The sequence below is a fragment of the Nothobranchius furzeri genome, chromosome 3 (genome assembly GCF_043380555.1).
Source record: "Nothobranchius furzeri strain GRZ-AD chromosome 3, NfurGRZ-RIMD1, whole genome shotgun sequence".
NCBI classification, from domain to species: domain Eukaryota; kingdom Metazoa; phylum Chordata; class Actinopteri; order Cyprinodontiformes; family Nothobranchiidae; genus Nothobranchius; species Nothobranchius furzeri.
Genome location: NC_091743.1, coordinates 68,662,072 through 68,677,963, shown reverse-complemented (window position 1 = coordinate 68,677,963; position 15,892 = coordinate 68,662,072). Strand labels below are relative to the sequence as shown.

General features: G+C 40.4%; 3 protein-coding genes across 5 annotated transcripts; all 3 read left to right on the top strand.

Moving 5' to 3' along the window:
• The first annotated feature begins 905 nt into the window (after window positions 1–905).
• pde12 (phosphodiesterase 12) lies at window positions 906–3,802 on the top strand. The gene is made up of 8 exons (XM_015958711.3): window positions 906–1,666; window positions 1,951–2,378; window positions 2,460–2,565; window positions 2,681–2,825; window positions 2,894–2,972; window positions 3,044–3,166; window positions 3,332–3,537; window positions 3,621–3,802. Exons 1-8 carry the CDS (start codon window positions 1,110–1,112, stop codon window positions 3,738–3,740), a joined length of 1,764 nt encoding a protein of 587 aa, XP_015814197.3. The 5' UTR covers window positions 906–1,109; the 3' UTR covers window positions 3,741–3,802.
• A 1,061-nt stretch (window positions 3,803–4,863) lies between these two features.
• LOC139061537 (uncharacterized) lies at window positions 4,864–7,555 on the top strand. Its single transcript, XM_070549461.1, has 4 exons — window positions 4,864–5,010; window positions 6,275–6,371; window positions 6,544–6,724; window positions 6,816–7,555. The coding sequence occupies exons 1-4, from the start codon at window positions 4,990–4,992 to the stop codon at window positions 7,045–7,047; spliced, it is 531 nt and encodes a 176-aa protein (XP_070405562.1). The 5' UTR covers window positions 4,864–4,989; the 3' UTR covers window positions 7,048–7,555.
• On the top strand, window positions 4,952–15,760 carry gmppb (GDP-mannose pyrophosphorylase B). 3 transcript variants are annotated; one of them, XM_070549460.1, is made up of 10 exons: window positions 4,952–5,070; window positions 10,411–10,546; window positions 10,696–10,776; window positions 11,858–11,906; window positions 12,327–12,469; window positions 12,985–13,143; window positions 13,288–13,366; window positions 14,216–14,343; window positions 14,434–14,616; window positions 14,869–15,760. In XM_070549460.1, the coding sequence occupies exons 2-10, from the start codon at window positions 10,418–10,420 to the stop codon at window positions 14,998–15,000; spliced, it is 1,083 nt and encodes a 360-aa protein (XP_070405561.1). In that variant the 5' UTR covers window positions 4,952–5,070; window positions 10,411–10,417; the 3' UTR covers window positions 15,001–15,760. The 3 variants fall into 3 exon arrangements, with proteins under 3 accessions (XP_070405561.1, XP_015814202.3, XP_015814200.3); XM_015958716.3 differs by lacking the exon at window positions 4,952–5,070 and adding an exon at window positions 8,928–9,039; XM_015958714.3 differs by lacking the exon at window positions 4,952–5,070 and adding an exon at window positions 8,928–9,039 and having other exon boundaries at window positions 10,354–10,546.
• The last annotated feature ends 132 nt before the right edge of the window (window positions 15,761–15,892 follow it).

Below are 15,892 nucleotides of genomic sequence, written 5' to 3'. Positions count from 1 at the left end.
TAAAGGACAAAATAAAAAATAAGTGAAAAAAAATAACTGACTAACTAATAAAGTGTAACATAAAATAAATGATACACTTTGTTAACAGACACACTGGTTCTGTAAAAAATGAATAAAATGAATAAATAAAATAAAAGTGTCATAGAATACGTTAAAGAAGCTAGAATAAACACATTTCTAATCACTGTTATTTGCAATAGTACAATCTTCCAATTGAGAATGTATTTGTGTTAGTTCCTACATAAAAACTGACAGTATTAAACCCTGAACATAATATTAGCAGAAAATATTTTCTGGTCATAACTGGCCACCTGTTTGCTGTAACATTACTAATTTAAAAGACATAACATAACTGTTCTGTTCTACAATGAAAATAATTGTAAAATTTAAGACTGTGTAAATATATTTTTTATATTATCTATTTCTTTTTGTATGCTTTACTTATGATTTATTAACATTGTGGCAAAAGGCGATTTCAGCATCTTTTGCCTCTGAAAAATTAAATCACCTTCAATATCACTTTATTCTTTATGTAGACCTTATTCTACTCAGCACAGCACACGGGGCCTTTGCATCATCCTAATTAACACCAAAATGGCTAAAATGTGACTTTCTCTGCCTGACTGATTGATACTTGGACTAATTGTGTGATTTTTGCCTAATACTAAATTGGAATGTCTCCATGATACATGGTTTATCACACCCCATAACTAACTAACTATATAAACAAACAAACAAATATATAAACAAACATCTCACTCTGAAACATTTTCAAAAGTTGTCTTGTACCTGTCGATGGTACCTACCTACGCCTGTCATGTTGTAATTCTAATATTGGCCGGTAGGAGGTTTTCTTGTAAAACATGTAAACATTTCTACCATATTGGAAAGCGCAGAAGAAGAAGAAAAAGCAGCAGCAGCAGAAGAAGCTCAAGCTGAATGGATCAATCTGCTTACAAGTATCATTCGAAAACTTAAAATGTGTTCAAATAAGCGGATTTCTGTCAAAACGTTTTGGATTGTTGTTTGTTAACAGTACAGATATTTCACAAAAATAAAAACAAGTTTTTCAGGAAGCTGTTAGCTAGCAGTTAGCCACCGGGGACTTCATGTTTAACTACCTGCCCGCAGCTGTCTCTCTGCTACCTCGCTGTCGCCTCCCTTTTTCATCCCGGACCTTCACTGGAGCCTGTCGTCTCCTCAGCAGGATGGAGGCGGCCGTAGTGAGGTGCCTTCCCGAGGAGCCAAAGCTCACCATCTCCTTCTGTTTGGACGGCAGCCACAAACACATGCAGCGGGACCAGGACGAGGCGCTGGGCAAAGTCTTGGCTCGAATCTCAAACTCTATTTTAAAAAAACACACAAAGGCGAAAAAGTCCAAGAAGAACTGCAGTGAAGCAGCGGAGATCCCCGCAGTGAAGCTGTTCTTTATGGGGAACGAATTACCCGGAACGCTACCTAACTCGGAGGCTTGGCAGAACGGAGCTGTTCTTCAGGTGGGAGAAGTTAGATACAATGTTCAGAGGAATCCCCCCACTTTCACCACGGCGGAACTCCCGGTGTCACTGCTGGCCGGGTTTCCAGTCTGTCCCAAACTGGAGATTGAGTTTGGGAACCTCCAAGACTGCGAGTTTACGTGGTTTCGAGAGAACCCACCAAGAACCAGGTAAAGGTCTGATGATAAAATCTAACAAAGTTGAAACATGATGAGAGTTAGCAAGAGGGAATTTTTCTTTAAAATTCCGAATAATCTTGTTTGGTATTTTTGCCAGAATTTGCTGAGTAATTGTGTACATTTTATATAATCATCAGTTTTATAAAGACCAGCAGATTTGATCAACAGTGTTATGTTTTCTTCTGAGATACAAAGTTTCTCTATTCAGGCAGTTAGGGTTGTGACGATCTGATTTCAAACATCCAATCCTCATAAGTGCATTTTTTTCTAACCAGCCCAGAAGCTGCTGAAGCAGGCCCAGATCAGGAAGACAGATGGACACCGGTGGGACGTGAGAGAGTCCATGTCCCATCCAATCAGGACATCAGCTGCAGGCTAAAACTTCGCTGCACACCCAGGGATGGAAGTTGCAGTGGTCCAGCCAAAGAGTTGGTCTCTGCTGGATCAGTGGAGGCAGGACCAGGCGTGTGCACATTTGACAACCGTCACATGTACACTGTGAAGATGGCAGAGTGGCCGGCAGTGAGAGTGATGTCTTATAACATCCTAGCTGACATCTACGCACAAACAGATCTGTCTAAAACTGTGCTGTACCCGTACTGCGCTCCCTACGCCCTGCAACTTGACTACAGGCAGAACCTGATCAAGAAGGAGCTGGCTGGATACAACGCTGACATCATCTGTCTGCAGGAGGTGGACAAAGGTGATCCCTGCTCAAAGAGAACATGCAACTTTTTTCTTTAAGTTTCATTATAATGTATTTTTTGTCTCTTGGATTATTCAGGGGTGTTTGTGGACAGTTTGATTCCAGCACTGGATGCATTTGGGCTGGATGGAGTTTTTCGTGTCAAAGAGAAGCAGCATGAAGGATTAGCTTGCTTTTACCGCAGGTTGGGTTTGCCGTCAGCCACAGTCTGACTTTTACTAGTGTTGTTTGGGTTACTCCCTCTCCCTGCTCATTACACGATGATGTTGATATTTAAATTACTCCTTTTTGTGTTTCAGGTCAAAATTTCGGCTGCTGAGCAGCCATGACATCATGCTGAGTGAAGCGTTGACCTCTGACTCCATACATGCTGAACTACTGGAGAAGGTTTCTGCAAACAGTACTTTAAAGGACAAGGTCCTGCGCAGGTCCACATCACTGCAGGTACAGCTGCTCATCTGCCACTAGTTTGGGGTAAATGTGCTGTTAGTCATCTGTAAGTTGCTCTGCAGGTCACTATCCTCGAAGACGTTATTAAACCTGGCAGGAAGGTCTGTGTGGCCAACACGCACCTGTACTGGCACCCACAAGGTAAAATGACTGCACTCTATGTGCGGACTCATCTGAGTAACTTACTTATGTACATATAATTCTCTTTGAAGGGGGGAATGTTCGCCTCATCCAAATGGGTGTGGCTCTAAAGCACCTGGGTCATGTGATCAGTGAAATAGCACCTGGAGTCCCGCTGGTGTTTTGTGGTGACTTTAACTCTACCCCAAACTCAGGTAACGTCACATCAGAAAGCACAGAGACGAGGTTCAAATAAATCTAAGATTTGAGTAAAACACTATTTTTGTGCGTTCTTTCATTTTCAGGAATCTCAGTTACACTATTGCTGATTTTGAACAGAAATAACTTCTTGGTTTTCTGTGTTTGTTTGTTTGTCTCAGGGGTGTTCCAGCTGCTAAGTGATTCTGTGATTCCTCAGCAGCATGCTGACTGGAGCAGCTCTGGTCCAGAGGAGTCCTGCAGCATTCAGCTGAACTCTGGCTTTCCTCCTCTGCTGAGTGCCTGTGGACAGCCAGCTTACACCAACTACGTGGGAGGATTCCATGGCTGCCTGGACTACATCTTCATACAACCTGAGCGCATGCAGGTAGTTTTAAACTGCTTGTTTCACACAGATGGATACAAAAAGGTAAATGTGGTTGAAGCTAACCTGCAGCTGTGTTGGTGCAGGTGGAGCAGGTGATCCCTCTGCCCAGCCTTCAGGAGGTCACCACCTACAAGGCTCTGCCCAGTGTGGCTCACCCCTCTGACCACATCGCCCTGGTCTGTGATCTGCAGTGGAACCCATGACTTCTGACCGCTACAGAAATGTTAATTCATTCCTGTTAATAAATAAATGTCCAAATTTTGAATTGATATGTTTCCTGTAGAAGTGCAGAAGCATCAATTCAACAGAAGCTGTAAAATACACTCATAAAAATGTTCTGATAAAGTAAAAACCTTCAGTTTTATCACTGATATTCAGTGTTGCAAGTACTCACACCTTTCAAATCACTTTATTTGGCAAATATTTGCTATGAATTTAATATAATATCAAAGTAACATGACTCCTTTATAAACTTCTCAAACAAACGAAGCTTCAGTTCCTTGAAATAAGCTTAATAAATACAAATATTTATTGTCACGGGTTTCCACTTGGTTGTGTGAAGTAGTGATGAGTTCAAATTAAGGCCCTTGAAAGGTTGTAAATAACAAATGTAAAAGTGACTTGATATTAGTCTTCATCACCACTTAATATAATTAAAATTTTTCATTGATGCAGATTTCTTGTTTCAACTCATGTTGATACTAGCTAACTATTTTCAGTCTCACAACGGAAAAATATAAGTTTTCCCCACTTTGGCTCGATGACCGGGCACTTATAGGCTAGCTTAAATCGGTCATGGGCAGGGATAGACTGGCCATATGGCATATCACCTATTTGATTGGAGCGGGGAGGTTGCTGTGGGGATTCTCTGATCTGATCACGTGTTTGGAACTACCTGATTTTCAAAGGATTGTTATTATTTATTTGTTTGTCTTTATCCAGATGAGTCGATTGAGGACAAGCAATCAAATCTGGAAGGATTTGATTGCTTGATCATATTTTTGCTTTGCTTGTATATATTTTGATTAGATCTGGAAATAGTTGGAAAAATTCTGATACAACCTTACGAAACAACAAGCACGACCTTTTAATTCATCCTGATGTAATGGTAATAAAAAAAACTTTACTATCTTTCAAACACAATACCAAACTATTATTTGAAATAAATTTACATTCATTGCTGCCTAAAAGTTTTAGAGCATCAACGAATTGTCCTAAAAAGAACTAATTTCATTAAAAACTACATATTTTCAGAAAAGGCACTTGGGCCTTTTGGGTGCCATAGTTGGGTGCAAAAGGGGCGGGATCAACTTCCGCATTTGAGAATCGAGACACCCTACGCACTCGCACCCCTGGTTGGGATCACGCAATTAAAGGGCGCAAGAGTGGAATTGCGAGTATTATTGAGAATGGGCCTTCGTGTTGGCGGGCGGAGTGCTCCCTTTACCGGAAATGACGAATCCGCGAAAGCAGGTTTCTGATGATCGTCACATGACTGCATATATCTAATGTGTAACTTCATCCAACAGTACAGTACGTACCACATGTAATGTCCAACAGCGTTGTTTTCATATATTTCTTTGATTATCGTTCATATCTGCCTTTATTTCGTCTGCTTCACTCCCGCTCGCGTTTGTTTACTTGTTTGTTTTGCTAACAGGGTGGCTACAGAGACTAGAAAGCTACCCTAGGCATGACCAGAAGAATGCCATCAACAAAGGACGTACATCGCAACCAACCGTCGCGGGGGTGAAACTAGCTTTATCTAAAAAGCAGGCCAACCCCCAAATAAATTTTGTTTTGCTTATAAACTGTATCTGAGTGTCTGATAGCGCTGTCTACGTGTGTAGTCATTACGTTGGCATTTTAGTTCATCTTATTTAAAAATGTTCTACCTTAATACCGTCACTGTGACGCCCCCTTCAGATCAAAATGCAAAGTGCAATTAGCCAACAGGTAATGTGTGACATCTGCTGCACTTAAACTCTTTAGTTATTATCAGGTTAGCGATTTTTTTAGCATAACATTTAGTAATTTAGATAATTACTACTTGGTCATTTGTTATTAGTGTTAGAGTAGGACATTTGTTTTTCAATATATTGAGTTTTCTCTTTAGTAGTTAGTGTATTCTGTATTAGGATGGGGAAAAGATGTAGTATAGTGGGTTGCAACAGCACTGTGGGTTTGCATCTGCTTCCACTAAACTTAGAAATTAGGCGCCAGTGGTTGCGCGCAATTGGCGTAGTGGAAAACCACAAACTCTCGCCTGATACCCGAGTTTGTAAAAGGCATTTTACTCGTGATTCATTTTCAAACGTGATGGAGGTTGAGCTGGGTTATGCTGGGCGTCTTCGTTTAAAGAGCGACGCCATCCCCACCATTGCGCTTCAACGTCCAAGTCAAAGTCTTCCACGTCCAAGTCAAAGGCCAACAGCTCTGCTGCCCCGCCATTACCGAGATTTGAGGCCCAAATCTGAGGTTAGCATGCAAAATAATTACCATAAACAGGTAATGATTTCCCTACCTTGAATTTGGCATCTATGATTGCTATATTTAAAGGTTCACACCCTTCCGCTAATATCTGTCTACTGCCTTCTGACTGTTCTGGGATATATCATTAAACATATTCATGCCTCTGATAAGCAACGCAGTTGCAGGCATATTAAAATGCACATATATTAACCTGTTGCCGATTTAGTTTGCTTATGTCCCACAACATTGTTCTGTTTTGTTTCAGCCAAAGTCTACCAAAGAGTCTGGCTGTCAGACTGAATTTGTCATCAGCAAGTCTGTACCTGTCCAGGCCGACCTGAAGCCTTATAGGCGAAGCAAAGGTTTTTTTTTAATGATCTTTGCATTTTCTAAACAAATTCTTAGTACATGAGTACTAATAATGCCTTTTATTTTCAGCATTATTTGTGTTTTTATGACTTCTTGTTTGACACTTTTTGCTGCTCATAAAATCAAACTGTAAATCCACTTGTTCTTTCTTTTTTTTTAACATAGCTACCCAGTCCAGAGCTCCTGGCCGCAGTGTGTCTTGTGACACTAGGAGCCTGATGGAAATCCCTTCTCCTGAAATTCTCAGGGCATCCTCTACGTCCTTGAAGAGACAAAGGTGTGCAGCATCTGCTTCAGATCCCAGCTTTCCTTTAAGTGAAAGTGCAAGCACCGTGAGCTGTGCAAGGTAAAAAATCAAAATAGTTTTTCATTAAAAAATCATGTGCCCTTAAATGGCAATATTCGAAATATTAAATATATATCCTTGTTCTATACAGCACTTGCATTGAGGACTGTCCTGACAAAGACAAGAATTTCAGTGTTCCAGAGCAAAAACTGCTGGGGCTTTTCAGAAATTGTCCTGTCTGCAGCAGTCATTGCCATGTTGACACAATGACTGTCGGCACAGTGCTCCGTGTGACACAATGTTGTTCATGCTGTAAGCACCGTAAACAATGGTCCAGTCAGCCCAAGGTGAAGATCATCGCGGCAGGAAACCTTCAGCTCTGAATGATTTCCCTCATGATGGGGAACTTTTATTTATACCTTGGTCGTCTCTCCGCAACATACCTGAAATGGACGTTAAGGTATAAGCTAATGTAGTTTGGGGCAGCAGGTGCACCTGTTGAGGTAGCCATATGATAGCACTTTGGCTAACCTAAATATAGCTTCATCAATAGCTACAACGAGTTAGCACTCACATGACCGACACCATTCTATGCAGCAATGCCCTGACAGGCTCCGCACCAGGGGTCTTAGGCCACTCACAAGGAATAAGAGATATGTCCTCCACCACAAATGACTGCTTTGAGGAAAAGAAGCTAGCCTCTATATATTATTCCTTTTTTTATTGTGCTTGTGACTTTGTAATTTTACCTTGAAGGGCTCAGTACAAATAACTTGTTTATGGTAATGGAAATGCACACCAACTCGAAAAGTTGTGATATTACATCAATCTATGGCACTCTGTTAAAAATGACTTAATTTTACGCATTAAAAAAACTAATTTGATTTATGATGACATAAGTCACATAGTAATTTTGAAATGAATGTTTTTTCTTTAATTTTTTTCTGTTTTTGCCAGGCAGATCTTGTCCCCCTGCTAATACTTTATAACAAATGTGTGACAACTTTTCCAGCGTTCACGTTCCACAAAATTAAACATCATTTGGATTTGTTTGCACACCAGTTGTCACAACAATAGTGAACAAATCAAATCATACTCAAATTCCTTCTCTACCAAACTTAAAATGACTGTTTCAAAATCACAGTGTAAAAATGAGTTCCGTAAATGTTATTATTTTTTTTAATCCAGTAGGGCATTCAGAGAGCGGGTACAAAAAGGATGGCCCTAAAAAAGTTGCATTCAGTTCAACCGGATATCATTCCTGGGTTCGCTTTGCTGTTTGTCTGCGATTGGTCAGATGCTTGAAGGGGCGGAGCCAGAGTGTGTTTGTTTCACGAGTATTCAGGAAAAGTTGAAGTGATTATTTTGCTACCGATCTTTTATTTTTGGTTAAAAATATCTAAAGTTTAAGGGATTTATGTTTTCCTCTGATTATTTTCGCCTCGGGTTTTATTCCGTCCCGCTTGTTCTCGACTGGTAAATGTCAAGTTTAATGTTCAGAATTCTAAACCGGAAATGACATTCTTTGATCTTTAAAATAAAAGCATTGGTAAAATGAGTGCGTGTACTGTCCAATAACACAAGAAAACTATCTTCATTTCACTTTAATTTTAATGCTGTCAACGCTGAAAAATATCCAAAAATCACATCAAATATTTTCTTGTTCATTTGAATAAGTAATCATTTGTTTTTAAAAAAGTGTGGACCTTGGGGGATAAACACTGATCTGTTATGTGCAGATTGCAGCACTGATTAGATTTTTTTTGGTTGGGGGGGGGGGGGGGGGCATTCATCTAATTTTTGTTATTTAAGCTTAATGGCATATTCTGACATTAAAACACGTAAATAATGGCGAATATGAGGAATAAAAAGTTGAGTGATGTACTCTCTAAGTAAATTAAACCATCTTTGAGGTCCAAAGCAAATTCCTTTTTATTATTCAAAACTCTTGTCTGATGTTTCAGACAACGGGCTAATGTAGTTTGGGCACTTCATTATTATTATTTTTTTACCGTTAATGGAAGACGTTTAAAAAAAGCATTTATAAAATCGTTTTATTCACTTTCCAATATGAAGCCTTGAACTTAAAAGCTCTATTGTTTTTGATAGTTTAACAGAAAATAAGTCAAACATGTACAATTTATTTTATAAATTCCTGAAAGTCTTTTTTTCGGCATCATTTGTGTTTTTCAGAACGTGTTACTTGTAACTCTTATTTTGAAAAACTAGATCGGCAACTGTTAAGTTCAGGACTTCAAATTTTACGTGACGTAAGCACACCGGAAGCCAAACATGAAATTCAACAATCTTACGTGTCATTATTAGAGTTTCAGTCATTCACAAAGCTTCTCAAGACTGAAAGGGATTTGATCCCAGTAAGTTTTCATTTGTATTTCATCCATTTAAACTCAAACAAGCACAGAAGGCTTTTATAGTCATGTGCTAACGTTTGAGGTTGTGGCTAGTCTTTTTAGATAAGTTTAGCTCAAGTTGCTAACGTTACTTCAGATATCCAAAACGGATAATTAGCTTCTGATTTATTTTCATCATTGCGCAGTTGTAAACATGCTAGTTTCAAACATAAATCTTAACTACTTGCTTTATTACATACATTATGTGTCCCCTAAAGGCAATTTACAAAGTAAACATTCCCATCGGTGCACTGAGTTCAGTTAATTATGTCAAATTAGTTTCCCATGTAAGAGAACCCAGCAGATTGTGTCGAGTCACTCACTGGCTTTAAAATTTAGATTTTAAATCTGAAAAATCTAGACCACCTTTTTTCTAGACTCATGACATCTGATTTTCTGTAATAACTCAATTATTACAAATTAAATCACATATTTGAGTATTTGTGAATGGAACCACAGATTTGTCACAGTATTTGTTGATGTAACAGATGGATGTCATTGAGCAATCTTTGGAAAATGCCAGTAAAAGAGTTTTACAGCCACACAAAGAATGAATGAAATTATTTTGTGTCTCATCAGTAGCTTTTCTCTCATATTGGTCTAATTTATGAAGAACTGGCAGTTCAGAGAGCTGTAAGGTTGTTCAGGAAGCTTTTAACAGTGATGTTTTCCCCATTCTGACCCCAAAGTAGAAAATGAAAGCATCTGGGTCTTCTCAGTACTCTGAAAAGATCTATCGAGAATTTGTCCACATCTTTTTCCCTAACATGCTGTTTTCAGACTTTCAGGATACATATTTACATTTCACTTTCATCTCAGAAGTTTCTGCATAGAGGAAAGGGTCTGATTACATCTAATTTGGTCTCATCCTTCTCACACACAGAATTTCCTATCATTGAAATAACTTATACTTCATTTCATTTTAAAAACCAATGTTTTTTTTCAGAGTGAAGAATATTATCTTGACTAAAAAGGAATTTACCTGTTTAGATCATCATGTTCAAATCCAGAGAAAGAAATTAAAACATAAACTGCACATTGATGAGATTAACATAAATAGTTTAGTGATATGTGTAAAACATCAGTATTGTTGTGAGGCAACAAAAACTACATTTGCTGGATGTTTTTAGGCATCTCAATAGGCATTCTTACAATGCTTGTTTTTCTGAAATAGAACATGTTGTTAGATCCTCTGTACTTTTGTTTTCTGCACAGATCAGCTTGATTCACACATTTCTGGAAACCAGCAAATGATGTTTCTTGTTTCTTTTTCCCAAGCTGCTCGACCTTTCACTTTTGATGAGCTGCATTCTCTTGGTTTTCTGTTGCTGACAGCCGAAGGATGAAAGCGCTGATTCTAGTTGGAGGGTACGGGACCCGGCTGCGACCACTCACACTGAGCGTCCCCAAACCTCTGGTGGAGTTCTGCAACAAGCCCATACTATTGCATCAAGTGGAGGCGCTGGTTAAGGTATGAAGGAGGCCCACGGGTTGCTGACTGGCTGATTTTGTTCTTTATTGATCAGTCAGTGTGTGTGTGTGTGTGTGTGTGTGTGTGTGTGTGTGTGTGTGTGTGTGTGTGTGTGTGTGTGTGTGTGTGTGTGTGTGTGTGTGTTGCAGGCCGGGGTGAACCATGTGGTTCTGGCTGTGAGCTACATGTCAGAGCTTCTGGAGAGAGAGATGAGAGTCCAAGAGCAGAGAGTATGTTTAATGTTTGTATTTATTATCATCATTAGATGAATTAACAGTCAAAACAGTCTTTACAGGTTCTAAGAGGGTAACGTCCGAAAGTTTTTATTGTGCTTTTGACTCATTTGATTTTGTGGTTCCTGATTATTCCGCATTGCCTTGATGTAAATTATTTTCTATTCAATTCAATTCAAATTCAAAGATACTTTATTAATCCCAGAGGGAAATTAGAGTTTCAGCACACACAATTCAGAGATCAGACATACAGACATACATAGGCATAGACACATGACAAGAATTGGTGACTGTGGTCATTCGCAACCCGAGTCGCGCTACCTTAATAGAGATCAGAGGTTTTACATGAGGATTGGTTCAGGTGGAGGAAAAAAAAAGGGGCACTTCAGAGTTACCCTCCAGAGGAAGGGCAGCTTTGCTATGCAAAAAAACACCTCAGACAGAGATGCAACAGACTTCAGACATCACACAACATAAGTGTCCACTAGGTGGGGTTGTGGGTTTGGGACTCTCCTCACATCAGTTCCTGCAGCCACGATAAGCAGCACACGTCACCTCAGTCTGGACAGGAGGTTGTTGAGGTTTCGAGGGCACAGTGACTCCTGGAACGATTCGGCGGCCTTCACAGCCCGCAGTCCCGCCCAGGCTGGGATAGGAGACAGAGTTGCCATAGCGATGGTAGCATTCCTCATTTCTTCTGAGGGGGGAGTATTCGTTGCAGCCTTACACGCTCAAGGGCACCAGATTCAGATTAGAAATTGTTTTGGGGCCAGACAGAGATAATTTCCTCTCTGTCTTAAAGTTCCGTTGGGCCTTAACCCCTCAAAATCCCAATAATGGCGTAAATTTAAAAATTTTATCAATCGCGTTAAATGACCAACTGACAATATCCATTTTAGTAATTTCAGTTTCCAGAAAAAATGCAGAAGCAGCCGTGCACCCAAAGACAGACAAAGAGCCTTGAGGGTAAGATAGGGAGGAGAGGAGGAAAAAAGCGTCTGCACTCTACAAGAGCCGGAAGAAGTTAATATTGGCGTCAGTTTTTTTCATCCTGATTGTTTCACTCTTCTCTCCTCAGCTTGGGATTCTTATCTCTCTGTCTCATGAGAAGGAGCCTCTGGGAACCGGTGAGTGTCTCGTCTCCAGACAAAACCAAAAATAATCTTGAGTGTTGTGTCCAGGATCTTTTAAAACTGGTCTAGAGACTCCAGGTAATTTATTTCACCAAAATAATTCCAGAACACTGGAATAGTTTTATCATCCGTGGATTAAAACAAAACAAAAATGAGCCTGGAAATGTTACCAAGAGTTTGATTATAAGCAGAGATGCTCCGGCGCTGGATAAATGAGTCATTTCATGAATGAATTGCTAAAAATCTCAAGTTTGAAAGGAAGAGGGAGCTCCTCTGTAATTTAAGATTAAGATCAAACAAAAATAAAAGTAAAACATCATCTCAGATTTCCTGTTTTAAATCCATTTAGACTTGGTTCAACATTTTAATAAATCTTCTGAATTTAACTAAGAAAATTTGTCTGTTTCTGCTCAGCGGGACCCCTGGCATTGGCTCGAGACCTGCTGAACGTCGATAACGAGCCATTCTTTGTCCTCAACTCTGATGTCATCTGTGATTTTCCCTTCAAAGATCTGCTGCAGTTCCACCAGAACCACGGCAAGGAGGGAACCATCGTGGTACGATGCAGACTTTGTAGAGGTTAAAGATGTGATTTCTGGTTTATCAGGCTAAAATAGGTAGAAAACATCCAGGAGCAGAAGGTCTCGTCAGACTCAACATTTATTTACATGATTTAAAATCTCATGCTTGTAGAGCCACGTGATTGATGCCTTAGAACTTCAGCTGATGCGAAACGATTTATTTGACCTTTTTCTTTCATTGAGTAGCTAATGACACACACACACACACACACACACACACACACACACACACACACACACACACACACACACACACACACACACACACACACACACACACACACGTTGCAAATTCAGTACCCACCCTGCAAACAAACTATGTTAAAGTAGAAAAAATCTTTTAATTTGTTTTGATGTTGCTGCCCCCTGGTGGCTGTAGTTGATATTGGGAATTTCATCAAATGTTTTTATTTAAAACGTAAAAACAAAAGGCCCTAATGTCTTTGTGAGTCGATCTGCTGATTTTAACCTGGGTGTGTGTTTGTTTGAAGGTGACGCGAGTGGAGGAGCCCTCCAAGTACGGTGTGGTGGTATATGAGTCCGACAGTGGGAGGATTCAGCGCTTCGTCGAGAAGCCGCAGGTCTTCGTCTCCAACAAGATTAACGCTGGCATGTACATCTTCAATCCCAGCGTGCTTAGCAGAATCCAGGTGAAGCTCACTCGCTATACTGACGTTACTGTTGTTTTTATCATGTAAAGTTAAGCAGCAGAATAGATACGTTTGGATATTTAAACACAGATTTAGTTGTTGTTCTTTGTTATTTATGGCCTGCTTTTTTGTGTTTGTGTGCAGCTCAGACCGACATCCATCGAGAAGGAAATATTTCCCATCATGGCAGAAGAGGGTCAGCTGTACACCATGGAGCTGCAGGGTAACTATTAAATACGCTTTGGTTTATTCAGCTCAGAGCTGAAGCTCTCGACATACCAGTCCTGTAACAGACAACCAACGGTTGGAACTTAGAGCAAGAAAAGAGCAAACAGAAAAAAGTACAAATGTAGCTTGGAAAGTTCAGTCTGTTTTTGATGCAAAGAAAATTAAATTGATCCTAGATTCATTTTCTAGAAGTCTCTGTAGTTAAACTAAAGACACACTCAGTGGCTTCAGTTCAAAGGAAGGTCTTGTTGGAAGCTGACACGTTTTGCTCATTCTGGTCTCAGCAGCTCCCAGCTCCACCAGACGTAAGTGTTTGGGTCTTTCCTCACATCCAAACTCATTTAGTTCAGCTTCTGCATGTAGAGAAGCACTGATGTGTTTAAAAAGACAGAACTAGATTTGCAGATGAGTCGATTTTTATCAGGAAAAGATGACTGGAGGGATTCTGGTGCTTCTGTACATCCTCCTTCCTGAGCAGTAACCCCCCCCCCCCCCCCAGTAGATAAACCAGAATTTCCTGTTCCGGATTTAATCTGAAAGTTTTACCTGCCATAATGCCCTACGTCACATCCTGAGGTTTATGAGCAGTAGTTGGTTCCTTTAAATGTTTGATTTTTTATTTTTATTTTTTTTTCAATAAATAAAAAAAAACACAGCTTATTCATATACATCCAAACCACAGAGTTGAGCTTTTATTCATGTGTATTTAGCTGAATTTCCTATAGAAGCCATAAAGTCCTGTTGCTGGTCGGTAATTTGCCTGGTGGAGATTATCTGTTGAAACCTGGTTGTTTCCATGGTAACAGCTTTTGACTGTCGGGCTGTTGTTCCGTCTGCACCTTAGGTTTCTGGATGGACATCGGTCAGCCGAAAGATTTCCTCACAGGAATGTGTATGTACCTCCAGTCGCTACGGCTACATGCTCCTGAGAGGCTTCATACAGGGCCTGGTTTCCTTGGCAACGTCCTGGTGGTCAGTTCGGCTTTTTGACCATATAGAGGAAAAAACAAAAAACGATACCTGTGGTGATGTGTAGCGTCTGTCCTCATTTTTCCTGTGAAGGACCCGTCGGCGCAGATCGGGGAGAACTGCTCCATCGGGCCCAACGTCACCATCGGTGCCGGTGTGGTCATCGAGGATGGGGTGAGGATAAAACGGTGCACGGTGCTGAAAGGATCGAGGGTTCGGTCCCACTCTTGGTTGGAGAGCTGCATCGTGGGATGGAGCTCCTCCGTTGGTCAGTGGGTGAGTAAACTTCCTTCACGTGGATCAGATTATAATTCATGTGTTGGCCTGGTTCACTGGTTCAAGACCCCGAAGAAGTCCAGGTATTCCCAGGTCATCTTTTTAAACTGGAGTCTGAATAAAGCATCATTGTTGTTTTTTAGCAGCTGGGTGACAGGAAGTCGTGAGCAGGACATGTGTTTACTTGTAAAACCTAGGATCTTGTTGTGTTTGTGTTTAGAAGTGATGACGGTTTTATGTCTCTGTTTTAAGGTGCGTATGGAGAACGTGACGGTGCTGGGGGAGGACGTGATTGTGAACGATGAGCTTTACCTGAACGGCGCCAACGTCCTGCCTCATAAATCCATCAATGAATCGGTACCAGAGCCACGAATCATCATGTAGCATCGGGAGAGAAAAGAAATATCAAAGATAATTTTATAAACTGAACGCCCAAAAATGTGCCAGAGAGATGGAGGTGATCACACAGATGGAGGAAGAACAAATGGAATTTTATTCCCTTATTAAACTGATTTGGACTCATTTTTATTCCTGCACGGCTGAATCTTCCACCTGCAAGGAGTCGTGGCACAAGTCCGAGGTAGAAATGGGAAGATTAGTTAGGACAAACGTGTCCTAAATGTGGTGGATCATACAGAGCAGAAAAGACACAGGAAGCGGGTGAGTGGAGCCGGGGGAGGGATTAGGATGAGTGAGTTTACAGGTGGTGGGATTAGAGAGCTAAACAAACACTAGATTAATAGACTCGGAACTGTTCCAGTGAAGGAGCCAACGTGATGAAATCATGACTTCTGATTTATTAAACAAACTGGAGCTGCAGGTGTTTGAAGTTTTAAAAACAGTTAAAATGTGAATGAACCGTCGGGATGAATCTGTCTGAGCAGATGAATGTAGGAGCAACACCTCTGTGTGTCTTTATTTAGTGTAAAACATGACTGGACAGATGTCCTTCTGTCTAAATAACAAACCAGTTACCCCCCAGTCCAAACCACCTCTAGTTTAGCAATCGGCTGTTTACTGATGTTTCTTTGAGTTGGTTGACTTCCTGTTATTGTTGTGGTGTCATCACCTTTTCCCAGCTTTAGCCCTTTTAACTCTGTCAGCAGATGCTCTTATGATGGGATTAAATCATTTCACAGCTGTACTTTAATCCTGTTCATTTATTTAATTTTCTCCCTTCAGGCAGGAGAAAGAATAAATAAAAAATGGAAGTACTTATCGAATGACAGCTATTTTTAGGGAGAGGTTGTGGAAGTTAGTGAACATATTTAGAGAA

Excerpts from the sequence above, each read along its gene's own strand:
- LOC139061537 (XM_070549461.1), top strand. The coding sequence starts at position 4,990 with ATGACGAATCCGCGAAAGCAG. Across the intron at positions 5,011-6,274 it reads TGACGAATCCGCGAAAGCAG|CCAAAGTCTACCAAAGAGTC; the intron begins GTTTCTGATGAT and ends GTTTTGTTTCAG. Across the intron at positions 6,372-6,543 it reads GCCTTATAGGCGAAGCAAAG|CTACCCAGTCCAGAGCTCCT; the intron begins GTTTTTTTTTAA and ends TTTTTAACATAG.
- gmppb (XM_070549460.1), top strand. The coding sequence starts at position 10,418 with ATGAAAGCGCTGATTCTAGTTGGAGGGTACGGGACCCGGCTGCGACCA. Across the intron at positions 10,777-11,857 it reads TGAGAGTCCAAGAGCAGAGA|CTTGGGATTCTTATCTCTCT; the intron begins GTATGTTTAATG and ends TTCTCTCCTCAG. Across the intron at positions 14,617-14,868 it reads GCTCCTCCGTTGGTCAGTGG|GTGCGTATGGAGAACGTGAC; the intron begins GTGAGTAAACTT and ends CTCTGTTTTAAG.
- pde12 (XM_015958711.3), top strand. The coding sequence starts at position 1,110 with ATGTTTAACTACCTGCCCGCAGCTGTCTCTCTGCTACCTCGCTGTCGC. Across the intron at positions 1,667-1,950 it reads GAGAACCCACCAAGAACCAG|CCCAGAAGCTGCTGAAGCAG; the intron begins GTAAAGGTCTGA and ends TTTTCTAACCAG. Across the intron at positions 2,566-2,680 it reads TTAGCTTGCTTTTACCGCAG|GTCAAAATTTCGGCTGCTGA; the intron begins GTTGGGTTTGCC and ends TTTGTGTTTCAG.